At 47.0% G+C, this 26,977-nt stretch overlaps 2 protein-coding genes across 4 annotated transcripts in view; one reads left to right on the plus strand and one right to left on the minus strand.

The window, feature by feature from the left end:
- The window catches only part of Wdr33 (WD repeat domain 33), a 98,026-nt gene extending 82,702 nt beyond the window's left edge, over positions 1–15,324 (plus strand). For 2 of the 3 annotated variants that reach the window (XM_074070457.1, XM_020168353.2), the window contains 7 exons: positions 302–1,387; positions 3,887–3,995; positions 7,037–7,475; positions 11,628–11,791; positions 11,881–11,973; positions 12,610–12,825; positions 14,692–15,324. In XM_074070457.1, the coding sequence (XP_073926558.1) occupies positions 302–1,387; positions 3,887–3,995; positions 7,037–7,475; positions 11,628–11,791; positions 11,881–11,973; positions 12,610–12,825; positions 14,692–14,921 (2,337 nt within the window). In that variant the 3' untranslated portion in view covers positions 14,922–15,324. Of the gene's footprint in view, positions 1–301; positions 1,388–3,886; positions 3,996–7,036; positions 7,476–11,627; positions 11,792–11,880; positions 11,974–12,083; positions 12,520–12,609; positions 12,826–14,691 lie in introns of those variants that run through there. The other variant, XM_074070458.1, reaches the window with a different exon arrangement.
- Positions 15,325–16,723: 1,399 nt separating this feature from the next.
- Positions 16,724–19,314, minus strand: Sft2d3 (SFT2 domain containing 3). Its single transcript, XM_020168363.2, has one exon. The coding sequence runs from the start codon at positions 19,061–19,063 to the stop codon at positions 18,410–18,412; it is 654 nt and encodes a 217-aa protein (XP_020023952.1). The 5' UTR covers positions 19,064–19,314; the 3' UTR covers positions 16,724–18,409.
- Between the last annotated feature and the right edge of the window lie 7,663 nt (positions 19,315–26,977).

Raw genomic sequence — 26,977 nt, forward strand, 5'->3', positions numbered from 1 at the left:
ATGCCTGTAATCCCAGCTACTTAGAATGTGGAGGTTGGAGGACTGCCATCTGAGGCTGGTCCAGGCAAAAGTGCAAAACCCTATCTGAAAACAAGAACAACAACAACAAAACAGACTAAAAGCATGGGACAAGTGACAGAGCACTTGAAACCCTGAGTTTGATCCCCAGTAGTAAAAAAAAGAAAATAAAAGATAAAAAAAAAAAAAAGATGAACCAAAAAACGTGTTAGCAATATTGTCATCTTCAGGGGCTCCTACTTATTTATTCAGTGTGCTCATTTTTTTCTTTCTTTCTTTCTAGCAACTTAAAATTGAAAGACTTGCACAGAAACAGTCTGAACAAATTCAGCCTCCTCCCTCATCTGGCACCCCTCTCCTCGGACCCCAGCCCTTTCCAGGACAAGGTCCAATGTCTCAGATTCCTCAAGGTTTTCAACAGCCCCATCCATCTCAGCAGATACCAATGAACATGGCTCAGATGGGGCCTCCAGGTCCACAGGGACAATTTAGACCCCCTGGACCCCAGGGGCAAATGGGACCACAAGGTCCTCCACTGCATCAGGGAGGTGGGGGGCCACAAGGATTCATGGGACCACAAGGGCCCCAGGGCCCGCCCCAGGGGCTGCCACGGCCTCAGGACATTCATGGGCCCCAAGGAATGCAGAGACATCCAGGACCTCATGGCCCTTTGGGACCTCAAGGGCCACCTGGACCACAGGGTAGTTCTGGTCCTCAAGGTCATATGGGTCCTCAGGGCCCACCTGGCCCACAGGGGCACATGGGCCCTCAAGGTCCACCTGCTCCTCAGGGCCACTTGGGCCCACAGGGACCTCCTGGTACTCAAGGGATGCAGGGACCAGCTGGTCCTAGAGGAATGCAAGGCCCTCATCCTCATGGGATCCAGGGTGGCCCGGGGTCTCAGGGGATCCCAGGTCCTGTGTCTCAGGGCCCTTTGATGGGACTGAATCCAAGAGGAATGCAGGGACCTGCAGGCCCCCGGGAGAATCAGGGTCCTGCTCCTCAAGGCATGATGATGGGCCACCCACCTCAAGAGATGAGAGGACCTCACCCTCCAAGTGGACTTCTGGGACACGGCCCTCAGGAAATAAGAGGGCCACAGGAGATTCGGGGCCTGCAGGGACCTCCGCCACAGGGATCAATGCTGGGCCCTCCCCAGGAACTGCGAGGGCCACCAGGCTCACAAAGCCAGCAGGGGCCGCCCCAGGGCTCTTTGGGACCTCCACCCCAGGGTGGCATGCAAGGGCCCCCTGGACCTCAGGGACAGCAGAACCCAGCAAGAGGGCCACATCCATCTCAAGGGCCAATACCATTCCAGCAGCAGAAAACACCTCTGCTAGGTGATGGGCCCCGGGCCCCCTTCAACCAGGTATTAATGTATTTTCAACTTGTAGGCATTAACACTTTGGGAAAATACATGCTGCACTGATGCAGTACTGCTGGGAATTGTGAAAAGCAGTCACAGCTGGGTACAGTCATTTCTCCAGTAGGGAGGATGGCTTAGATAATGGCATCCTGGCTCAAGAAGGAAGTAATCAGACTGAAGAGTTAGGGTTATGCCACTGTTAAATGCATCTCAGTGTTAGTCTTTACTTTTCACCTTATCGTCATTATTATTTTTTATAGAGGTTCTTCCAGAAAAGATCAGCTCTCAGTCGAGTATCATTTGTAATTGTCTCAGGCCTTCAAGAGTCCTGTGGCCCTGAGGAACAGGCATGTTTCATCATTGGCGGCCCTCAGGCTGTCGCCCCCTTCCTTCCCCGCTTTCTGGGCCCTTTGGCTTAGTGTTCTGTGGGCCTTCCAGCAACCAGCCTGCTTCTGATCTTCTGTTGGCTTTACTTTTAAATATAGTATGGGGTATTTAACTGATAACTACGCTGTAGACTGTGCACCTCCCTATTTTCATTTCAGTGAGTGAGCTAACATTGACTTCCTTCCCTGGGTTGTCACTGAAGGGCAAACTGAGAGAGGGGTTGGCACAGATATTGCATGTAGAAAACAGTCTCTGTGTTGTAAAGAAAAACTTTTCTTTTTCTCCTTGGTATTGGTGCTGAAAGATTGAACCCCAGGGCATAATACCTGCCAGGCAAGCACTCTACCACTGAGCTACACCCTAGCCTTATTTTGTTTTTCAAACACCTCTGAGAGTCTGTAATCTAAAGATAACCATTAGCTAAATTAGGCAATTATGTGGTATACTTCTTTTGAACTTCTAGAACTTTAAAATGGCATAGCAGCAAAGAATCACATGGCATTTCAGTTTATTTCCAGGTTGTTGAGGCACTTCACAGAATTCAGGATAAACTGAATGAAATTTAGGATTGTTATCCTACATTGTCTTAATACTGAAGTATTGTTTTATAACGTCAATGTGTACTTGTGTGTACAACTTTTCCTACAGTATTATGACTGAAATTTTAAACATGTCAGAGATAGGAGAAAAGTCCTTTTGAGGCTATTCAGTAGACGTTTTTACTATGCCATGGATTAAAAGATTTTATATGTGGAAGACATCATGATTCTGAAATTTTAGATTCCTCATAGGACACTGGTAGAGTGAGTCTGAGGATGTGAGGCTAGATAGGGCATTTCAAATCCCAGAAGTTGCCTGGTGGACATGTTTGCTTGTATTTTTTTACAGCTAAAATCTAACCTTCTTCACTTTCAGCAGGCCACTTATTTAAACCAGTTGTTTCATTTAAATTTAGTGGAATTGCTTTCAAATGTTCAAGCAGCAGCACAAAAGGCATTATTAAGAGCTGTCCTGGGCTAAAAGTGACTGGCAACAAAGCAGCATTGAGCTCAATCATGGGCATTCCCCTCCCTGTTTTTTAAGATGGATCTTGCTATGTAGCCCAGGTTGGTCTTGGCCTCGCTGCCTTGACCTCAATTCTCCTGCCTCAGTCTCCCAAGTGCTGGGGTTAGGCATGCACCACTACGCCCGGCCTCATGGCTGTTTTAAACTGCCAGTGTAATACTCTTGTCAGATCTGCTTATTTGTGTAACTAACTAGCTTGAGACATGAAAGCAATTTGCCATTGATGAAACTGGTGTTCTCATACTAGGTCCAGTCACTAAGTATATTGTTAATATGAAGGAGAAACCAGATACTTATTTTTGTTTGTTTGTTGAGAGCCCTGATCTTGGTCTTTGGGCATATGTGGGATCAGAACTTAGATGTGTAGATGAAAGCATAATACTAAGACTAGGGACATGCTGGAGTTGAGTCCCCAAGATGAAGGGGATCAGAGCTCAGGTTCATGTTGGAAGTAAGCTACAGGAACTGAACTTAGCAGGATGGATGTGGTGACTTGACAGGCACAAGCAGTAGCTCAGGAAGGGAACATTCTGGGGGCGGGGCTGGAGGAAAGTGAGTGGTCCCCTTTTCTCATCCTGGGTGCTGCCTGCATAAGAAAGCCCCATCCTAATGTTACTCTTAGAGGATTTCTTACTTTGTGTTGCTGGGAGGAGTCACATGTGACAGCAGAGTCTTCCTGTCCTGGGAAGTGGCTAGCCAGGTCTTTCCTTTTGCCAGAAGTTCCTTACCTGTGGGAGGAGGTGGTGGTATGGGGCTGTGATTCCTGGCTTTCCATTGAAGTACTTGCTTGGCATTGTAAGAAAAGATCTGGCTTGAAATGAGACCTGTCATCAAGTTTAAAATACAAGTGATTCCATGTATTATTGGCAAGAGATGTATTCCTTTCCCTTGACTTAGGGACCATTTTGTTGTAATGTCACTAGCTAAATATTTAGTGCTGGAGGCTTTTGGGCAGCCCAGTATTTTTATCTTGTCACATTATAATACAGTTGTTACTCATGAAGCATAAGCCTTTGATTTCACACCCCCAATTTAAAAACATCTTTTCAGGAAGGACAGAGCGCAGGCCCCCCACCCCTGATACCAGGCCTAGGGCAGCAGGGAGCACAAGGCCGCATTCCTCCTCTGAACCCTGGACAAGGACCTGGCCCTAACAAAGGTAAATATTGCTCAGCTGAAGAGGAGCTTGTGTTCTAGCACTGTTGTGTATATTTCACAGCAAATAGTTTTGTTGGTAAGTAATTGATAGAATGATCAATTGAACCACTGGGAAAAGCAATGGCGTGAGTATTTCAGGTAATAACTTTGTCCTGTGTTGTTGTCGTAGATATGTTTAGTTAGGTAACAATGCTGACCGGAGAAAATAAGCTCTTCATCTACAGGGACTGGTGGTGAAGACACCTAGACTAGCTCTGGCAGTAGCACCCATGCCCCAGGCCAGCCTTGTTCAACACTGGGAAGGGGAAATGGTTCCTGTTCCCATGGAGTGCAGGTGCATGTGTCTGTCCTGGAGAACTTAAGGAGCTGTCACTGCTTAAATTCTTTGACAGGGCAAAGAATTCAGGCCTTTAACAGTATTTTCATTATCACGCCCCCAGACCCCCCAAATGGTGTCATATACATCTAGTTCTTTAGCTGCTTGCATTGTTCTGTACCAGTTGAAAACAAGAAGGTAATGTAATGAAGTGTGGTGCCTCCAGCTGTTGATGTTGTGAAAGGTGAAAAAGTGAGAATTGTCAACATTTAGGGAGGTAGCAATTTGAAAGTAAATTAGTTCTAAGAGTTGAATAAGCCACTCACAGTGCCAGAGGCTCTCCCTGGTTGGTGTTGAGCTCTCTCTCGATCCCTGTGTACAGAGTTGGAGTGGGAGGGTGGAGTAGGCACGCTGTTGGACCGCGTTAATGCGAGGATGCGGAGGGCATGTAGACGTAGGGGAGGTAGGAACCGAGTGGTTACATTAAACCCTGTGCTGTGGGGATGACCCTTCACAGAACTGCACTTGGGCTTTTAATTGGCCACGCCCACAGCACACGTGGTACACGCTAGGTGTTCTTGCCCTCATTTTATCAGAGTCAGAGAAGTCTTTGTCAGCATTTATAGTCCTGGGACTTTGGGAACTTAAAGCTCAGTTTTGAATTTATATGGGATTGGAGGTAGAAAAGTGTGAGGTCAATAAGTTGGAGTGCTTTTATTTCTATCCCATTGCATGGAAGTGGTGGCAAAAGAGGGGAGAAAGCCTGCAGAGAGAGACCCATCTGTGAGGCTTGGGACCCTAAGGAAGGAAGAGTCTGTGATGATCCACAAGGTACCACTACTAACAAATGGAGAGCTATCTTGCTTCCTCCCTGCCCTGTGTATGTTCTTGCTCTTCCTTGCTCTCCCCTTTCTCTGACCTTCTCTTTTCTCTTCCTCTCCCTTTCCCTCCCCCTCTCTTTGCTCTTTGTCTCTCTCTCTTCCTTTTTCTCTCTCCCTCTCCTCTCTCTGTCCTCCCAGGGGATCAAAGGGAGAGCCAAGAAAGTAGCACTACCATGTCCTCCAGGATCAACTGCCACTGCCATCCTGTCACTGGTGGCCACATTTGTAGTGGTGGGTTTCTTTCCTTGAAAGGGTTGGGTGCTTTTAAACAGAGGTGTTGAGGGCTTGCTCAGGTCACAGGTCAGCATGTCTGAGGTCACACTAGATTCAAGTAACATAAAGTTAGAGAAGCCCTTAGCTGTGGACACACACTGAGAATTGTGGGTCTATCTTCCGGAGGGAAATGATTCCAAGGTATTTGCACACTGACTGAACAGAAAGCAACTTAGAAGGGGCAAAATAAGCTCAGAAGACACAGATTCTTTCTAATGGCATATTTTATACTGAGATGTTCAAGTTTTCATCTATGTTATATGGTGAGGAGGCATTGAAATAGCTAAAAGAACCAAACAAATGAAAGGAATGTTGGAAGGGGAAGGTTGTGGCCATTGTCTTATTGCCAGGAAACAACAATAAAAGGTACGAGATGAGCAAATGGGGGGGGATTTCATTTTAAAAACTTAGTTGTTTTGGGCTGGTAATGTGGCTCAAGTGGTAGAGCACCTGCCTATCAAGCATGATGCCCTGAGTTCAAACCCCAGTACTACAAAAAAACCCAAAAACTTAATTTAGAAGCAAGAGTATCCTCTTTTAAAAATACGTTTGATTTATAGAAGATAAAGTGAAAGTATGCTTGATTTATGTTGACAGAAAATAGGTATACATTTGCAGTGGCTATAATACTCAGCTTAGTAGCTGGGAAACCAATCCTTTTGGAGGTAAGAGGTAGACTGAGTTAACCAGTGTGCATTTCATTGTCCTCTCCCATTTTTTATTCAGCACAATTTACATATTTGTTTATTTTTGTGATGCTAGGTATTGAACCCAGGGTCCCGCACAGATTAGGTGAGCTCTACCACTCAGCCACGCCCCAGGCCAAGTAATTTGAGTGGATTTTATATATTGAAATATTTTTAAAATCTTTCCTGTATATAAAAAGTAGTGATGATATTGGATGTGAGGCATGTCATTCCTAGAAAAGGTATGTGTGCAAACTCAGAAAGTCCAGCAGGGTTGTTTAGTCACCAAGCAGTTATTTAAGGGGCCGTGGTTCCATGAGCCTTTTGGAGGCATGTGTGAAGCTCCCTAATGTTAAGGAGTCAAGCTAATTAAGCTGGGGTGAAAGAAGTGGCATCTGGTGCCATTTCCCTCAGTGTAGATCTGGTGCCTTGTAATGGCTTTGCGGCCTTTGTAAGAGCAGAGGTGAATTCTCTCTGTTTGGCCTCCTGGCCTGCAGCATGGCTTTTCTATGTGTTGTTGTTTCTGTTGTGTCTGTGAATGGCTGATGGGCCTAAATGGAATTACCAAAAGAACAGGGACAGGGAAGGGAAGCTTATTCTGACACCAGAAGGCTTGTTCATTTGTTCTATCGTGTACTGACTTCATTTGAGATGACTGATTTGCCATAGGTGAAGTTACTTAGCTACTGAGTGAAGATGAGATCTGTGTCCTAAAGCCTGTGGTCTTCCCATTGTATGTCTTGGGAATGCTTGCCTTCTAAGTGTGCAAGATCCAGAAGGGAGGAGAGCACTCTAAGGAAGAGTGCACTCTGAAATGGGCAGATGCAATGTGTGGATCAGGCGGCCTTCTGGATGCCACAGTAACTGTCAGCTTTGTTTCCTTTAGGTGACTCCCGTGGTCCTCCCAACCATCACTTGGGCCCAATGTCAGAGAGGCGGCATGAGCAGAGTGGTGGCCCTGAGCATGGGCCTGAAAGAGGGCCTTTCCGGGGTGGCCAGGACTGCAGGGGTCCCCCAGACAGGCGTGGTCCTCACCCAGATTTCCCAGATGACTTCAGCAGACCAGACGACTTCCACCCTGACAAGCGCTTTGGCCACCGGTTACGGGAATTTGAGGGACGAGGAGGACCATTACCACAAGAAGAGAAGTGGAGGCGAGGGGGCCCTGGGCCCCCATTTCCACCTGATCACAGGGAATTCAGTGAGGGAGATGGCCGGGGTGCAGCCCGAGGCCCTCCAGGGGCATGGGAAGGCCGCAGACCTGGAGATGAGCGATTTCCCCGGGATGCTGAGGACCCACGTTTTCGAGGGCGCAGAGAAGAAAGGTAGGAAGCACAACATGTGGGTCCTCTACATCTTCCCTATGGCTTTTTATCAGTTCTTGCTACAAATGTGTATTTCCTCTCTTGCTGGTGGAAAGGGTATGGCATTGGTTACTAGCCCCAAATTGTAAGGTTATGCTTTCTGTGGTTCTTTTTTATTCTTGGTGGTTAATAATGTTTTTCTTTTTGCTTATTTTTGGGCTCTTTTAAAGAGATGGAAGAATCTCATTTAAAATTTCTAGGTTCACCTTAATTAGATGATATAATGTGAGTCAGGTACCCAGATTGAAAACACAGGGATTGTTAAATAGATATGATTCTTGTACAGTTGCCTAATAATCTTAACAAAGTCAAATAATATTGATGAATAATATTCTTGTTAAATTAAGATCAATTTTGAACTCTCGGCTTGCTTGGAACATAAAAGAATTAGAAGAAATATGGAGAAAACCTGCAGAATTCCTGTAATCTCAAGCAAGACTTAAAATAACTAGTGCTGATGATAATTGAGTATTTACTCTGTGACAGGTGCTTTCGTCTCCTTTGAATCTGCAAGATGATGTTACTGTTAGCATCCTTTAGACAGGAACAGTCAGATCTGGGTCTTGACTTTCCAAGTTGCAGGGTGTAAGTGTCGAGAGCCAGTCTTAGGGCCCTTGGGTTCAGCACTCCTGTCTTGACTGCCTCTTAGTCATCCCTTGTCTTGTCACCATTTCTCTTACTACCATGGTCAATAGGAGAAGCGTTCAGGACTGGCCACCGCCCACTCTGAGGATGTGTTAAAAGACTGTCTAATAAAGTGGCCAGGATGGGTGAAGTAGCAGAAGACAAGCTGCTATGGCAGTGGTTGGCGGGGGTGTTGGGGAGGTGGGCAGCAGGGGACAACGCTAAAAAAGATTTAAGGGCTCCCAGTTTTCTTAAGGGCCTCTCAGTGATATCCAGACATTTTCTTTGAAATGCATAACTTGCATTGATCTCTTGATTTTCTGCCTCTTGTGCAAAATTGCACATTCTGTTGCACCTTGACTTGTATTGCATTTCATCTGACAGTGACAGGCCCACAGCCTGTAGACTCTTGTGCTGTCACGGATCTTTGTGCTTGCTCTTCCTTGTTGCTGGCGCACCCTCTCTAGTCATAGCTAGAGCGCTCTTCCTGCCCAGCTTTGTATCTGTTTAGACTTGCCACTGTTTGGCATATTATTGTCTCTCAGTATCTGAGAGCCATTGGTCCAGGACCTATGTGCATACCAAAATCCAGATGCTCAGTCCTTTATAGCAAAATGGTGTGGTATTCACATAGAACTTATGCACACCCTTCCATATACTTTAAATTACCTCTAGACAATTTGTAATACAATGTAAATGCTGTGTACATTAAAACAGTAAAACAACTATGTTTTACTGTATTGCCTAGGGAATAATGAGAAGGAAAAAGTCTGTTCATATTTAATACAGACACAGTTTCTTTTTTCTCTTTCTTTCTTTTCCTTTTTTTTTTTTTTTGAGACAGTTTCACTCTGTAGTCCAGGCTGTCCTTAAACTCCCAATCCTCCTGCCTTAACCTGGGATTAAGTAGCTGCGATTACAGGTATACACTACCATGACCAGCTTCATACACAATTAAAAAAATAATTTCAACTCATGATTGGTTGAATCCAGAGTTGGATATGGAGGGTGGACTATATTTTTTCCTTATTGCCAGTGTCTCCCACAAGCATATCAACTTCCACCTGTCTCCTCAGGATCTGCAGCAGTAGTGGCAGCATTCTGCACATGCGCAGTAACTATTCAGTAAATGAACCTGTTAGATGGGGAGGGATTTAAGAGGAGTGTAACAGTTAGAAGATGTATTAGTCAGTTCAGGCTGACATAATAAAATACCACAGACAGACAGATAACTAAACCAAAGGAATCTATTTTCTCACAGTTGTGGAGGCTGGAAGTCCTAGATCAAGGGTTGCTTTCTGGTGCAGGCTCTCTTCCTGGCTTCCAGTCTCTTCTCTGTATCCTCACATTGGGGTACAGGGAACCTCTTTCTTGTGTCTCTTATCCTAATCTCACCATCAAGGCTCTACTCATGACGTGATATAACCCTAATTTCCTCTGAAACAGCCCCATCTATACTATGGTTTCTCTTCAGATTGTATAAACCCTTTGCTTTTTACAAAAGGCCCTGTCTCCAAATAGCATCACAGTGGGGGTCAACATGCGAAGTTTTGGGTAATGCAAACATTCAGTCCGTAACGACATATTTTCTAAAGAGCAAAGTAGACTCCATATCCCTTTGTGTCTAGGGCAGAGGTACAGTGGATGCCTGGGTAGAAGAGATATACTGTGTTTCAGGTGACAGCACTCCCTGCCATGATTGTCCTGGCCTACCCACTCCTCTTAGTTTCATCCTGACTCTGGCTTGTTAGCTCAGCTTCATCCTGGGCACATCGACCGTGCTCACAGGAAGTATGATTCATCATGTCAGCTGAGGACCAAGAAGGCTATTAACAAGTAAGATGGAGTAGAAGAGAAAGCTCTCCCACAACCCAGTGCCACGCAACAACTGTAGGGGTGATGGGATGAGACAGCCATCTCGTTATGAGCAACCAGGGTTCTGACTGAGGCAAGAACCAGCAGTGGACGCCAAGACCTTGGGGAAAAGGTTGTGGGGAGGCAGATAACCCCACAGGTTGCTTGTCCATGGCAAAGGAGAAAGTGTCCCTTTATACTAGCAAAATCTGGTTTACGTCATCAGCCGTGAAACTGGCATCCTGGGAAGGCGTAAGCTGTTCTTGCCACAAACATCTACCCTGGATCTACTCATGAGGAAACAATCAGATAAATTCAGGTTGTGGGGCACTTCTGTAACACCTGGATGGTCTCTTTAGAAATGTCAAAATCATGAAAGACAAAACACGGGACAGGACTGTTCTAAAGGAGACTGAAGAGACATGACTAGTAAATAACAATGTGAAGTCATGACAGAAGTCTATTAAAAACAACCAGCTCTAAAGGGTATATTGGGGGCTTGGAGGAATTCTAATTGGATGGACATTAAATCATATCATATGTTACTGGGGATGGTATGATATTGGGGAGAAAGCCATTGCTCTTAGAAGGAATAAATTGAAGAATTTAGGGATAAAATGTCATGTTGGCAAACTGGTTTTCAAGTGGTTTAGAAACACATTTATACATAGGTGGGCAGAGAAAACATGGGTGGGGAAAACGTTAAGAATGATGAATGGAGGGGAAGGATCTCTTAGTGTTCATGGTTACATTCTTTCAACTTTATTGTTAGTGTGAAAATTTTCAGAGTAAAAGATAACTGGAAAACTGAAGAGAGCAGAGGCCTGCCTTGAGAGGAGGCCATACCCAGGAGGGAGCACATGCAGACTGGCCCATGCCTAGCTCCCAGTGTGGCCTCTTAGTGTGCTTTCATGCCTTTTTCTGCTTTCAGGCCACACACTCTGTTCCTTGCAGGCTCCTTGTAACCTCCCTGCTTTAGCCATATAGCCATACTCCCAGACAACTTAGTTTCCCAGTTCCAGAATGCCTGAGAGAAAGGAAGTTGTCTGCCAGCCAACTCACCAGGTTATTAGCCAACCCATTAGTGAACTGCCTGCAAGCCAGGTGGCCTGGCTCATGCCAGTTGGCCCTGGAGAGAAAACCTGGGCTGAGTCCCTGTCTCAAGAAACCAAAACAAGTAGATGACAATGAGAACTACTTGGAAAACAGTGGTAAAGAGCCTGGGCCAAGTGTTAAGACTGGCTGAGCTCAGATCAGAACCCACACTTTGTGTGTGTCCTTAAATAACTGTCTAACTCTCTGGTCCTCAGTGTACTGATCAGAGAAACAGTACTTCTACTGTAGGTAGTCGGTGTGAGGAGGAAATGAAACAAAATAATGGATGGAGAGCACTTGGTAAGATAAAGCACTTAAAAATGTTCACTACTCCTAATATTCTTACAAACCTAGCTAATCCCACATTTTGGTGTGCTGTTTTGGCATTTAATGTTAGGATTGTGAAGTGGGTACTTTAAAAAATGTACGGTTTTGTTTTTCTCCCCGTTGACATTGTATCTTAGCTTCTCTGACATCCTTAGAGTTGCAGGGTATTACATGAGGTATAAAGGTATAAATTCTTTTTTTTTTTTTTAACAGCTTCAGAAGAGGAGCGCCCCCAAGACACGAGGGCCGTGCTCCCCCCAGAGGAAGGGATGGCTTTCCTGGTCCTGAAGACTTTGGTCCAGAGGAGAATTTTGATGCTTCTGATGAAGCAGCCCGAGGACGAGATCTCAGAGGTCGAGGTCGGGGAACCCCACGAGGTGAGCAGTGCTGAGAGCTGGTGTGAGAGACAGGTGACTGTGAGCACAGCTGGGTGGCCTGTGACAGTGTTGTTTGTCCCGTTGTGTAGGAGGAAGGAAGGGCTTACTGCCCACCCCTGACGAGTTCCCTCGCTTTGAAGGAGCACGGAAGCCAGAGTCCTGGGATGGAAACCGAGAGCCAGGTAAGGAAAATTGCTTGCTGCGTTGCTTGTGGTGACTAGACCAGCAGCAGGGCCCCAGGACCTTTTCAGGGGCCTCCAGGTCCTGTCTTTTTCAACTTGCATCTCCACAGCCAGTTGTGTTCCTGTTCCTCCACCCCAGTGTGTTACCTTGGAGATGGAATACAGAAGCAGGTGGGAGAATCTAGCTTTTCCTCTTATGTCATGTGGTGAAGGGATTCATCTAGATACAAAACAATGCCACTTTTTTCACTAAATTGTCTTGGTTTGGGAAAATAAAGTTAAATGAGTTAAAATTTTCTTGGTCTTAATTGCTAATATTGTAAATATTAGGAGATATAATTTTGTTCAGTGGACTCTCTTCAGGATCTTCAGTTTTTAAGAGCATAATGACAGCTTGAGACTAGTCACATTTGGACTACATCTGCCTCCTCTCACTGTTAGGTAGTGCATTCGTGGTGTGACTTACACCTAACCTATTAAGCTGATGTTTCCTGTATGAATAATTGGTTCTCAAGTTGCTCTGTGTTCTCAGGATGGTGTCATTTCCATCTGCTTTTGGTAATGACATTTTATTTTACTTTACTGTAAATGACATTATAAGGTGCTCAACTTCAGCACCCATGGTTCTTATTTTAGGACCAGGTCATGAACACTTCCGTGACACTCCCCGTCCTGATCATCCCCCTCACGACGGTCATTCTCCAGCCAGCAGAGAACGTTCCTCTTCTCTCCAAGGCATGGATATGGCCTCCCTGCCACCCCGAAAACGCCCCTGGCATGATGGGCCAGGCACTTCTGAGCACAGAGAGATGGAGGCTCCAGGGGGCCCTTCTGAGGACCGAGGAAGCAAAGGTAGGGGGCGATCAGCAGTTCCAGGAGCTGTAGGAGTGGCCCAAAGCCTCATCTATACGTGGGGCCTGTTTGCTATCCTGCCCTCTGTTGCCTAGGCTGAGCAGAGTCTCTTGCTCTCAAATGGGGTGCAAATGCAGTTTGTTTGGGTCCACACCACAGCTGAATGGAGTTAGCACCTGCTAGCTGCAAGCAGTCTCTGCACAGTTGCTTCTGGGAATCCCTAGTCTGTTGGCAGTTTCCAACCCAGCTCTTTGCCTCCAGCCCCAGCATGCTGTCAGGCTTGCTTTATAGAGACTCCTACTCTGGTAGTCATGCCTTCTCACATATGGCTACTTGGAACCCTTGTGAGTTTCTTAGGGTAGGAAGAGTTGTCCTTTCCCAGGTTTTGTGCTTTTATCAGCCTGGGCCCAGGAGGAATGTTGCTTGTGACCAATGTCACAAGACTTTAAGGAGCATGATATTCAGGGGGTGTTTCTAGTGAGGCAGCAGATCATGTCTATGATTTTGAGGCAGATCATGCCTCAGAATTTTTGGTTATTTATTGAAGTACAGGTTCTACACCTTGAGGCACTCCACCAGCCCTTTTTTGTGAAGGGCTTTTCCAAGATAGGGTTTTGTGAATAATTTGCCCAGGCTGGCTTCCAGCTGTGATACTCCCGATCTCTGCCTCCTGAGTAGCAAGGATTACAGGCATGAGCCACCAGTGGCCCCCCCCTCCACCTTCCTGGCGGATTTTTATTTTATTAAAGGTGGCACTTTCATCCAGGGGTAGCAGCTGCTGAATGTTGGCTACAAGTAGGGCCTCACGTTAGGCTGGGCGGTGGCCTATGTGGTGTATTTTGGAGCTGCTAGAAAGATAACTATGTGTGTTCCAACTTGTGCTTCACTCCCCAAGTTCATTTGTCTTGTGTTTGCAGTCCTTCCAGAAATTACTCAGGTATTACCAGTAGATATCCCCCACCCAATACATTTTGCTGCGTCAGTATATTGTGATCTTTTGGTTGACTTCTTGGGTACTCAGGATGCCTTGTAGGTCTCCTGGTCAAGGACATATGTATGGCTAGCATGAGGACCAAAGTGCGAGCTGGCAACTTCTCTGCTCAGGCACTTCTCCCCACTCCTAGCTGGGTCAGTCTATGCTCCTTTGTTAGCTCCTCTAACCTCTTCAACTGCCATGTCCTGAGAGCACAATATGAGACATGTAACCAAATCTTATTTCCTGAGAAAAAGTTTTATTATTTGTATTTATTTACTTTGCAGTGCTGGGGATCAAACCCAGGGCCTTGTGCATACTAGACAAGTGCTGTCCCATTGAGCTGCATGCTAGCCTTAGAAAAAACATTTTCAAGAAATATTTCATTTCGCTAAACTATGTAAAAGGAAGCCACAGTGCCACATGTCATGGGACAGTCCCAGTAAACACTGATCCCAGGTGGAGAACCCTTGTCACTAAGGGCAGCAGCAAGGCATTATCTCAGTTGCTAACACAGTTACAGCAGTGCTTTTGAAATAGTCCATTAAAGTACCCTGGTGGCACAGGACAGCACAAACCTATTTCCCAGAGTTTTTGTGTGATGGTTTCCTAGGGGTTCTTCATGCTTTTCTCTTGGCCTCCTATCTTTTGTCACACAGCCCTGGGGTGTGTGGCCTAGTCAATGCTGAGAACCATTGCCACAAGCCAGGACAGGAATTGGGTATGGTCAGGAAGAGGGTGGAGGCACACCCTTTAGTGCTCTGAATGCCCATTGTCCACCTCCTTAGACCCTCCCAGGAGTGCTCCATTGTCATCACAGAGCAAAAGTTTATATTAGGAATGGAGCAGCAGTCTAACAGGAAGAGTCACGTGTGGTCAATGTTTTGTTTCAGGTCGAGGGGGCCCAGGACCTTCCCAGAGAGTGCCAAAATCTGGGCGTTCCAGCTCCTTGGATGGAGACCACCATGATGGGTACCACAGAGATGAACCTTTTGGGGGCCCTCCAGGCAGTGGAACCTCTTCTCGAGGTGGCCGGAGTGGCAGCAACTGGGGTAGAGGGAGTAACATGAACTCTGGCCCACCAAGGCGAGGTGCCTCAAGGGGGGGCGGAAGAGGTCGGTAGAAGTGGGAGCTGAAAACCCCTCTGCCTCTCTGGACAGTATTTAAGAACTTCTTGTGGACTTACCAAGTGAAGCAAAAAGAAGCCGGCACCAACACTGTAGCCCTGCTCTGCTGGGGCAGCTGCGTCCCAGGAATCAATCCCTCATGAGGTCTTCAAGATGAAGAGACTGCTGCTGGCTGCCTAGGCTAGCTGGCTGTGTTCTGTCCTGTCCACCCTCATTGCCCGATTCCCATGTTGTTTTGTGAAGATAAAAGCTGGAATTTTTTAATGTCACAAGACATGGCACACCTCCACACATTTAAGTTCATGTCCAATTGGAAACTTGTTTCTATATGTACAGTTTGTCAGAGAAAAACCCAGTAAGTTGTTTTTGTATGAATACAGAATGTGATTTACGCAAGAATTAACAGAAAACAACTGTTTGAAGTGCTTGCCTTAAGGAAACCCTTGTTCCACTGTCACATCTGACCTGCTGAGGGGTGTTGGTGCTCATGGACAGACTTGATGGGGACTGCTAAGTTATCTAAGTGGTTCATTTATGAACTTTGTGTTTTTCAACATTCTTATCTGTCTACTCTGTCACACTACAGGGTGAGGAGTACTTTATAACTAATGTACATGAAAGTAGCTCAAAGCCTCAGGCTTGCTCAGGCAGATGGAAAATCAAACTCTGAAGAAAAACATCAATCTTCTGGTATCCACGTAGGGGCTTTCTCTTTGGTGGATCTCTTTTTAAGAGATTTAAAGAGTACTCCCTCTTTAAATCTGATTTGCCTTTTCTTTGTTGTTCCTGAGGTACTGGGGCTTGAACTTGGGGCCTACACCTTGGGCCACTCCAGCAGTCTTTTTTTTGTGAAGGGTTTTTTCAAGATAGGGTCTTGTGAACTGTTTGCCCAGGCTGGCTTTGAGTCGCAATCCTCCTAATCTCTGCCTCCTGGGTAACTAGGATTACAGGTGTGAGCCACCAGCACCCGGCTGATTTGTCTCATTTGATGAGGAAAGGAATTATACATAACTTACCGACAATCATTTCACACACTAAATTGAAAAGAAATGGAGCAAAGTATCTCCTAATTTTATCCTCTTTTCCATAGTAGCTTTGTAGAAATACAAGCTAAGAAACAATATAATTCTAAATTATATTAAGCCAGAAAGTTCTTGTCCATGACAAGTTGTTTTAAATAAATTTAACATTTGGTTCAGTTTGGACTGAAAGCCAAAATTCAGTTTGAGATGCCACTTTCTATGCTGACCCTTTCTGTTTTTGTAGGAAAGCTTTTATTACTAAAACAGCAGTCTGGCTGCACTAACATTTCATTACACTGCCAGCTTCCGCTTGGAATTGGAGACAGGTTTACTTGGCAAGTTTCATGGTGCTGGAAGAAGTCTCAATGGTTGCTTAGGAAAGAAAGGACACTGACACAGTTGGATAGCATACAGAAATCTCTCCACTCTATTAATGTTTCTGTGGAGGGTGAAAATGTTGACCATTAGAGGTCTTAGAACCTAAAAATTCCAGGTAAACAATTTTCATTTTCCTTTAGAATTAAAAACATGGGCTGGAGTGGCTCAGAGTGCAGAGAATCTGCCTAAGAGGTGTGGGGTTCTGAGTTCAAACCCCAGTGTTGCAAACAAACACAGCATGCTGTTTATCAGCGCCCTGCCACACTGCACTGCTCGGAGGTTCAAGACTGCTTTAGGTTTCTGGATTTTTTACTTGCCCTCCACCTGGATAGCATAGAAGGCAAAAATTATAATCCAAGATGTTAACAAGAGGTCCAGAGACTCTACAGAGACCAGGCTCCTTATGTGGGAAGAATTTTATTAACCTATTAGACTTTAAAAACAAAGTACTCTGGAGAGAAGGTAACTAAATCACATTTTTGAGAATTGAATTCACCTAGAGAAAACAGAAGTTGCTACATTATACATTACTTAGAATATTACATGGCATTTGAAAAAGCACAAACTACATACAAGATGTGCTTTGAATTTTACAAAACCTAGATTTTCAATCTTTGAGAAAAATGTGAAATTTAAAAAAATGACAATAACAGCATCAAACATAACAAATGTTAAAACACTGCAAAATCTTCAGCCATGTAACTCCTAGAGAAATTTAGAATAGAAATTTAACGAGGAAATGAGAAACAGTGGCCAATGGCACAGGTTTTTCCCATTAGACAAAATAAAGCACTCCTTGAAAATACATGGTATTCTGAGGTAGACACAAGGCAGTATTCTTAGCCAGTACTACTGAGGGTGGGGTAGCCTGCAAGCCTGCGGTGTGGATGTGGCCACTTTAGTGTCACATCTTGGAGTGGGGTTTAGGAGCCTAAGAACATATATTTTGGGGCTGGAGGAAGAAAAAGTGCTCCATGGCTATTTGGCACACCCTGTCATGACAACATTGGAAATTCTCCCAGAAAACAATTAGCTTCAAATTGTACAAGCCAATGCACCAAAAACTGGTTCTCAACCTTGGTTGAAAATGGAATCATCTGTGGTGTTTAAAAAACAAAAACTACGGAGGCCTGGTCCCACCCAAGCTTCTACAGGAAATGTATTTCTGACGTCCCACTTAAGTGTGAGAACCATTGGCAGGGATTTGTTAACTTATGACTATAATTTTACTTTGTAGTTCATAGCTACTGACAAAATGTGTAGTTTTTCTGTACTCATCAGAATACTGGACCTATACTGGCAGTAAATTAAGGCAGGTTTTGCAAAAGAAAGTGAAGATTCTCACCGCCTAAATAAAACAAGCCGAGTCTAGAATGAAGGATAAATAGCAATTGTATATGACGAGCACTTCATACTGCATTAGGATCATCGTGCAAATTGCAAACTGCTTTAAAAAGCAAATAGTAAAATTAGGAATGATAAGTGAGGGTTGTCTGCAGGGACGCCCCGGCTGTTCTGCAGCTCTCACGTGGAGGGTGGCAGGCTTCTCTACTGGTCCGCTGCTTTCCTTGGCTAATTCCGACTCCTTTAATGTTGTAAGGCACCACATTCATTTACAATTTAATCTTTAAAAGGTAAACCATATTAACTGATCACCTTTTAAGATCCAGTAGCTAGAAAACTTTAATCTGATACTCTTCTGGATCCACAATTGGGAAAAATAATTTCCTAGGCTCAAGCATCGCCAAAAACCCAAAAAAACCATCAACTACATATTCCACTCAATTTGTCAAGTGACAAAAGATATAAAGATAAGCCTGAGAAAAGCCACAAAAGCAGCCAATTCAAAGAGCCATTTTACTCTGCTCAAAACGCCTTAGTGCAGATAGTGCAGAAGCAACTTCTGACCGCGGCTCCGCAGCACGCCGTCACCAACTGCACGGCAACACCTGGTCTCCTCGGAGGCGGGCCACGGAAGGGCTGGGATCCGGGACGTCCGATCCTACCGGCTTCGTCAGCCTAGGCGCGCCGGCCATCGTCGTGGGGTTCGTCCGCTTCAGTCCAGCCGGGCGGGGTCCCGGGCTTCACACCGGCAGCGCGTTGGCCAGGCCGGCGCCGCGGCCCAGGCGGCCGAGGGCGAGGCGCAGCGCGGCGCCGCCGCCCCAGGGCAACAGGCCCAGCAGCGCGTAGAGCAGCGCGGCCACCTGCGCGCAGGCGCCCAGCGCCGTGAGCAACGTGCTGCGCAGGCCCAGCGCCGCGTACAGCGTGGCGCCCAGCGCAGCGGCATACAGCAGCGCGGGCCGCGAGGGCGCCTCCTCCCCGCGCAGCAGCCGTCCGCACGCCGCGCCGCCCCGCAGCAGCGCGCCGCCCGCCAGCGCCAGAACCGATCCCAGCGACCAGAGCAGCGCGAACTTGCGCGCACGCAGCAGCAGCACGGGCGCGTAGAGTGCTGCCAGGCCGAAGCAGAGCGCGGCCAGCAGGAGACACCCGCCGCCTGCCGCCAACCGCTGCCCGCGCGTCACGGTCGGCAGGCACGCCGGGCCGGCATCCGGCGGCTCTGCGGAACTCCGCGCCCACGTCCATCGCAGGCTTGAGCGGCCCAGCCATGCTCCCACCGGGCCGTCCCCGGCAGCTGGCTCTTCTGCCGTCCCTGCGGCGAGCAGCGGCTCCGCGTCAGCCTGCTTTCCCGCTTTCGCCTGCGCCAGGTAGTCCTGCAGCTGGCGGTGAAGGTCCGCCATCTTGGGCAGAGTGGAGGCGGTGCAGTGGCGCCCGCTTCCGGTTTTTTCATCCGCGGGCGGAAGGGGCTCGGTCCTCGGCCGGCAGTTGGCCGATCGCGGAGGAAGGGGCGGGGCCTTTAATGTGCACGGAAATGCCGGGCGGTCTGTCCGCAGCCGTCCGCAGGCAGCACTGCGGGATTTCAAGGCTGTAGCTGTGCGTTGCTGCAGTCGTCTTTCCAGCACCTGACCCAGTTATTTGTGCTGGATTTAGACCCTGGGTAATTCCTGTCAGCATTAAAAGTTAGTTGAGGAAGGTCGTGACTGGCTGTAAAAGAGCACAACAGGGTTCCCCGATGTTGGATTCCTCTGTTCCTTGCTTGACTGTCAGTCTTGGATGGTCGTGATACTCTTTCTGGAGAGGGAGGAGTCTGGGTAAAGGGCACACAACATTTGTTTCTTAGAAGTGCATGCATATCTACAGCTATCTCAAAAATTAATTTATATAAACCTTTAGACATGCTACGTTTAAGTGATGTCCTTGGGAAGGACATCCCGATCAACCTGCTTTCTTCTGGTCTCCTCACCCTCCCTGCCCTCTCCCCTTCCTCACCCCCAACCTTTCCTTCCCAGTACTGGGGAATGAACCCAGGGCCTCTAGCATGCTAGGCAAGTGGTCTACTACTTGAGCTACACACCCCAGCCCCATCCCCTACCCCTTTTTAAAGACAGGCAGGCCTCAGTACCTTTACCTGTTTTGGCCCCAAACTCTAGATCCTTCTGTCTCTACGTATCAAGAGGCTGGGATTATAAACGCACACCACCATGCCCGGATCTGGCCTCCATTTCTTGACTCCTTTGTGTCTAGATGTGGTGCTGCCCTTGTTATGTTTTTGATTGGCCTCTCCATGTTCCAGATACATGTCACTGACAACATATTCCCATCCATCCCAGATCTGTTCTGAGGCTTCTGTATGCCTTATTTTTCTCACAGCTTCTTGGAGGCACTGGTTCTGAGGTAAGCTAGAGGAGGGACAGGTGGCATGGAATTTTTGCAAGCCACAAATCAGAAGCTAGGATTGCAAAATTAAACATCGTAGTAAGTATTAGGAAAGCACTCAAGTGCTGGGTTCAGTGGCTCATGACTAATTCCAGCTGCTGGGAAGGTGGCAATCAGGAGAATCATGGTTCAAGGACGTCTGGGCAAACAGTGAAAAAGTGAAGCCCCATCTCAACAAAAAAAGCTGGTGGAATGGCTGGTAGAGTGCTTACCTAATAAGCATGAGGCCCTGAGTTCGAATCCCGTACTGCCAAAAAAAAAAAAAAGCTTAAGTGGAAAGATTCCAGTCCATGCTGGCCAGAGCAAAAAATATGAGACCCTATCTGGAAAATAAGGGCTGGGGGTGTGGCTCAAGCAGTAGAGCCCTGCTTAGCAAGCATGGGGCTTCTGAGTTCAAACCCCAGAACCACACACACAAAATTTTTTTTCCAGTACATCCCTTCCTATAAGTTACGATATAAAGTAGAGACAAAAATCTTATTTTTCTGCCCTGACCCCAGAGGAGTAGTGCACCCCAGGATTTAAGGATGCTTGGGGACAGCCAGGTGCTGGTGGCTCACGCCTGAAATCCTAGGAGGCTGAGATTGAGAGGGTTGAAGTTTGAAGCCAGCTAGGGCAAATAGTTCTTGAGACAACCCGCCCCACACCCATCTCCAAAACAACTGGAGCAAAGTGAACTGGAGGTGTGGCTCAAATGGTAGAGAACTCCTGCTTTTTAACTGTGAAGCCCTGAGTTCAACCCAGTTCAACCAAAAAAAAAAAAAGCCAGGTGCAGGTGGCTCACACCTGTAATCCTAGCTACACAGGAGACAGAAAGCAGGAGGATTGCAGTTTGAAGCCAGTCCCAGCAAATAGTTCTAGAGATCTTATCTCGAAAAAAAAAAAATCACAAAAAAGGACTGGTGGAGTAGCTCAAGGTGTAGGCTGTGAGTTCAAACCCCAGTACTGCAGAAAAAAAAAACTTGGAACAGCAATTCTTTTTGATCAGAAGAACGTTTATGAAAATTACAAGAAATAGGCACCTGTGCCAAAAGATCTTTTTGCAAGATCATCCCAAACCCTTCATGCTTGGTCAGTAATGTCAAAACATGACAACAGCAAAACGATCAAAAAGTTACCAGGTGCTTAATTCAAAGAAACCACTTATCTGGAGGAAAGTTTAGGCTACACTTGCTAACCTACTTTAGCTAATATGAATAGCCCCTGTGGAAGAACCACTAACCGAGTTTCTACTCCTGTGTGCCAAGTGCTTCCCTCTTGGCTACTCCTCACTGCTTTGTCTTACCTAATAAAGTCTTCCCCAGCCTTTGACCTTGCGAATCGTCTTGAAATGATTTTCTCCAATGCATTCAAGAGCCACAGAAACCACAGGCAATGAGTTGAAAGACCCTCTCTGAGGACAGGTCCCCACAGATGCACTGCAGTCTCCCAGGGCTGCTTTCTCCTGCTGCTACTTTTCAACTTAGGTCCACTTTTTCTGTGTGCTTTTCCAAGTTGTAACACTGTTTACAGCTGTGCCAGCCACCACTTGAGGATGGGGTCTCTTTCATCATCATCTCCTTTGAACCTGACAAGTTTGCTACAGAACTGCTAGACATGGCAGTAAATTTGCCCAAAGGCATTGTAAGTGCCAAAAACCATTGTTTGAAAAACCCAGTCTAGTTTTCTAGACTTTATAAATGGTGAACTTGGTTGTGATGCTGTGTAATGTACAGTGCAGTACAGGTAAGCTACAGGGCTTCCAATTGTGCAGATCTTTGGCTTATTTGCTACCAAAGATCATTTCTTCCCTGCTGGTTCTGTGTTGGGGGTGGGGAGCCTAGTTGACCTCCACAGGCTGTTTCCATACTTCCTGGCCACTTGGTTATCAGGTAGGTTTGGCCAATGGGAGGCACCGGTGGGAGAGCAAGGTATTTTTCCTGTGTTTGGGGCTGCCTCCACAACTTTGGTAACCCTAGAATGGGCTGGTAACAATTCTTTGCCCTCTATCCTAGGTAGATGTGGTGGTTACCTGGGTATCCAGATTCTCCCGTTAAATTCCTTTTAATGTTTGTTGTTTTCCAATAGATAATAATTTTCAAGACATTTCCTATTTTGTGGCTTCAGTAGTGACTATCCTAATCACCTACTTTGAGTGAAACCATTAAAAGATGACTATCAAAATCAAAAACTGGTGGGGTCTGGTGGCTCATGCCTGTACTCCTAGCTACTTGGGAGGCAAAGATTGGGAGGTTCAAGGCCAGCCTGGGCAAAAAAGTTAGCAAGTCCCATCTAAACCAGTAAAAGAGCTGGGTGTGGTGGTGTGCCTGTCATCCCAAGTGTGTGGGAAGCGTAAAAAAGAGTGGTTGTAGCCCAGATTAGCTTTTGTAAAAATGAAACACTTGTTAGGAAAACAGAGCAAAAAGGGTTGGTTGCATGGCTCAAGTGATAAAGAGTGCCTGCCCACAAGGGGATAGGCCCTGAGTTCAAACCCCAGTACTGCCAAAAAGAAAAAATACCATGCTGACAAGGATGTGGAGAAATCAGAGCCCTTGTGCAGTGTTAGTGGGAATGTAAAATGGTACAGCCTTTATGGAAAACAGAATGACAGCACCCTAAAAAGTAGTTTTTAGGAGGTGGAAAAGGAATGGACTGTAGTGCTGATTTTGTAGACAAAGGAAACTCCCATTATTAGAGGCCTCTGGGAGGAGCGGTGTGCAAAACCTTGCTTGCTTTTCAGAAATCTGCCCTGCCTTGGTCACCACATTGACAGCAGGTATGACACAGCTATCCCTTAGCCCCACCTTGCTTGCAGCCACTGAAGAAAAGTCCATTCCAGCATCTCCACCTGTCTCCAGTCCTCTCTTGAATCAGCCCTTCAAGTAGGCGTTCATGCCCCCATGCCAAATTCACCCAACGTAGCTGTTGCTGACTCCAGGGACAGTGTCAGTCCTTCAAACCCACACTCCTACTGCCCATCTCGGTCTCCTGCTGACCCAGCTGTCACACTCAGGCATCTCTTGGTTTCTTTCTTGGCGTGTGTTCCCTTACCACCTCATCTGTCCTGTGTCATTTAAGACAACTCCAGTAGACCTCTCGTCCCCTGGATATGTATCCGGTACCTTGAAAATGATGCGAGGAGCCACTCCATTCCCAATCTCTCATCCTCACCCCCAAAGCCAGTAACTGCCTGCCTTCTCTCATCATTTCATGAAATCATACCCCATCTGCAAGTGCCCACAGGTCTGTCTGTGGGAGAGTTCCAGTGACAGGCCTTTTTCCCCTCCATAGCTGTCCTCACCATGGGGCCCACTGTGGCTCATGCCTTCCTCATGGTTGTAAGATCGTGTCATCCTCAGGAGGTCCCCACCTTACAACAGAAGCCATGTCCTTGCCGGGCAGCCCTGCAGGATCAGCCCCTTGTGCCATCTGCCTGAACATCCTTAAAGTCTCTCCTCCCCTCATTCTGGTGCATGTGGTAGCCTCTGTGTTGCTTTCAAATCTGTCAAACATGTTCCCACATCAATACCTTTCTCCTTGCTGCACTCCACCTAAAGCAACCCTCCTCTCCCCCCACCATCCAATATCGTCACAGTTCAGTCCCAGGTATCTGCTTGAATGTCCCTCTCACCACCCTAAAACAGCAGTTCCCATCACTGCCACCTCCTTTTTCTTTCTTTTTTTTTTTTTTTTGACAAGGGTCTCACTGTGTAGCCCAACTGGCTTCAAACTAGTGATCCTTGTCCACCTCCAAGTGCTGGGATTACAGGCATGTGCTATCACACCTGACCTAAACAAAGTTAACAGAGCAAAGAACAATTTACAAGTTGGGCAGCCCCCAGACCCAGACTGGTTTAGAAAGACTGGTACTGCCACATGGCTGGGTAACATTTATAGACAGAAAAAGGAAAGTGACACAGAGAAAAGGAAATGAGGGGGCCAGGTGTGGTGGTGTACCCTTGTAATCCTAGCTAGGCAGGAGGTATAGGCAGTCTGAAGCTGGCCTAGACAAAAAGAGCAAGATCCTATGTGAGAAATAAAGCAAAAGGGTCTGCGTGGGGTGGGGGATGGCTCAAGTAGAGGGCCTGCCTAGCAACGGAAAGGCTCTTGAGTTCAAACCTTACTATCACCAAAAAAAAGAAAAAAGAGGTATAGTGATGACAGCTAGAGTGCTACAGCTTGGTATTTGCCTTCATAGACCTTGAACAGTTGGCTGTTGGTGATGGGCTGAATTCATCTGCTGTGATTCGTTGAGACTTGGTGCTTGTTTCAAAGGTTTTTGTTCCCTACTGCATTGGGTTGCAGTTTCCTAGGCAAGGACTCTGTAGGAGAGAAGAAGACCACACAGGCTTTCTCAGCCAGACACCCTTTGCTTTAGCACGACTCTGTGAGCTCCCGAGTGTTACTTCCGTGTACCCCTGCTCCCCAGCCTCTGCTGGCCTCACCTTCACTCTTCCTGCTCACCTGGAGTTGGTTCTACACCGGCTCTTTAGCAAGTGAGAATCCATTTGCATAGAGCTCAGTGATGGCACTAGGCTGGGCCAGGGCCTGGGTGACCTTCCGCAGGCAGTGTGGCACAGGACTTGCCAATAAGATGAACCTCCTCTTCATCCTGGGGGCAGAGTGCCCAGTCCAGTGCTGGCGCACAGAACTCTTTCTGCATGGAGGGGAAAGCTGGCCTGCACTGGCTGGGCGACTCTAGCCCTGCTACCTGCGCACTGAGTGCCTGAGAGGCTGCAGTGCAACTGCTTTTCATTATCATTACTACACTGCATTATCCTCGAGCATAAATTACACACGTTGTGTATCCTGTATATAAAATAAATATGTATGTGTGTATTTTTTTTTCAGTACTGGGGTTTGAGCTCAGGGGCTTACAACTTGAGCCACTCCACCAGCTCTTTTTTGTGAAGGGTTTTTTAGAGATAGGGTCTCAGAAACTATTTTGCCCAGTAGACTTCGAAAGTGATCCTCCTGATCTCTCCCTCCTGAGTAGCTAGGATTACAGGCGTGAGCCACTGGTGCCCGGCTTCTATTTATGATAGCCACATGTGGCAGGTTGCTGCTGTGGCTACGTATCAGACCACATGCTGGCCATGTGGAGATGCTGGGGAAGAAGCAGACTTTTTCCTTGAACCCTCCTAACTTTGTTTTTGGAGCAGATGACTGTAACAGAAGCCAGATGAACAAGAGAAAAACAAGCAAATTCATAATACGGGTAGTGCACCCACGGGAGACACCTCCTCCAAGGGTAACTCAAAGCAGTGGCTTACCACCCTGGCTTTCACAGCATCTTTGACAAAGAACAATACATTTTTAGAGAAGTGACAAGGCAGGTTAGGAAGCAGCCTCAGGCTTCCAGAGGCAGGAGACTGGGAAGGTAGATATCCAGAAAGAAACTAAGGTTTGTAGATGACTGGTGCCATTTCTGAGCTGATCAGAGTCGTCTCCAGCAAAGGAGAATTTATATCTTGTCTGCAGGCAGAAAAAGGAAGGATAGAGTGAGTGCACGATTTCTCTGTTTCTTACATCTTTTGTTTGTTTTATGAGCCAGGGTCTCTCTATGTCACCCAGGCTGGCCTCAAACTCGTGATCCTCTGTGTCTGCCTCCTGAGTGCTAGGATTATAGATCTGAACCACCACAGCCAGCCCATTTGCCACATCTTAATTGCCATAATTCAAAACTCTTTGTCAAGGAAGCACATTTGGAGGCTGACATGTTCTGGTTTGCTTCAGGGGTATTTGGTGTCCTCACCACACCCAGGTGTCTACCAACACAGGTGGGCGGGCGCGCTAGTGTCCCCCAGGCGGCGCTGGAGAGCAGCCAGGTTCCCGGTGACCCTGCGGGCAGCCTCCTCCCTGGGGAGCCCACCCCAGGCTCCAGTGTCGGGCTTGTCTACCCGGGACGTCTGGTACCGGGTTTTTTGGGACCGTGTGGACAGCTCTTCGAGGCCCTGCGGCGCCGGGTCCCCGGTGGGACACACGGGGCGGGGGAGTCCTCGGGTGGCCGAGGTGAACAATGGGCGTGTCCAGGGTAGGAGCGCGGCCCAGAGCCACCTGCCCTGTCTGCCTCGGACACCTGCTGGGCTCTCGGTGGCCCTCGGTGTCGTCAGGCCAGCTGCTTCGAAAGACCCAGGGGGTTCTTTAACACCCAAGCACACTCCATTGTCTCGTTTTACAAAATGACTTTAACTTAAATTTTTATCTGAAACCGTTGCTATTTTAGAATTTAACATTTTATTCTGAAGTCAAAGAAAATGCATTTAAAGTATTTTTTCCTTTTATTTAAAGATGGAATCTTGACGCCGGAGTTGGTGGTGCGTGCCCGTAATGGAAATGTTGCGGGATATTTAAGCAGGGAAACGGGGCACCAAGGCTTTTCAGGAGCAATGTCTATTGGTGCCGGCAGCGACTGGGCGGATTCCTTTCCAAAGGCTGAGCCTGAGAACAAAGGGGCCTCGCCTGATGTCACAGCAGGTTACAGAAGCGAGGTCACCTATGTGGCTGTATGCGGCTTTATTGTCTGTTTTGCCCCCAGTGCTATGTGACCTTCCTCACGTTCAGAGTCTTTAAATTTTATCTCTCTGTTATGTCTTCCTTCCCCGTGTCTCTCAGAACACAGCCTGTCTGTTTCCCTCCTCCCTGCCACATCATCCCCCTTTGATGCTGGGACCCACCCAGGGTCAAAGAGCATCATCCTGATTTAGAGGTTTGGGGATCCCCCAACAGAAAACTAAGTTTAACAGAAGGAAAATACAGAAGGAACTCATCCTTGAAGAGAGGAGAGGATTCCTCAACCTTTTGCTGTAGGTGGACACCTCAGCTTCCAGAGTGACTAGAGCAGGGCTGTCTTCCCTTGTTCTGGAAGGTGACCTTGCACCTGAGACTGGATCAGGGAC

Source organism: Castor canadensis, chromosome 4 (assembly GCF_047511655.1).
Source record: "Castor canadensis chromosome 4, mCasCan1.hap1v2, whole genome shotgun sequence".
NCBI lineage: Eukaryota > Metazoa > Chordata > Mammalia > Rodentia > Castoridae > Castor > Castor canadensis.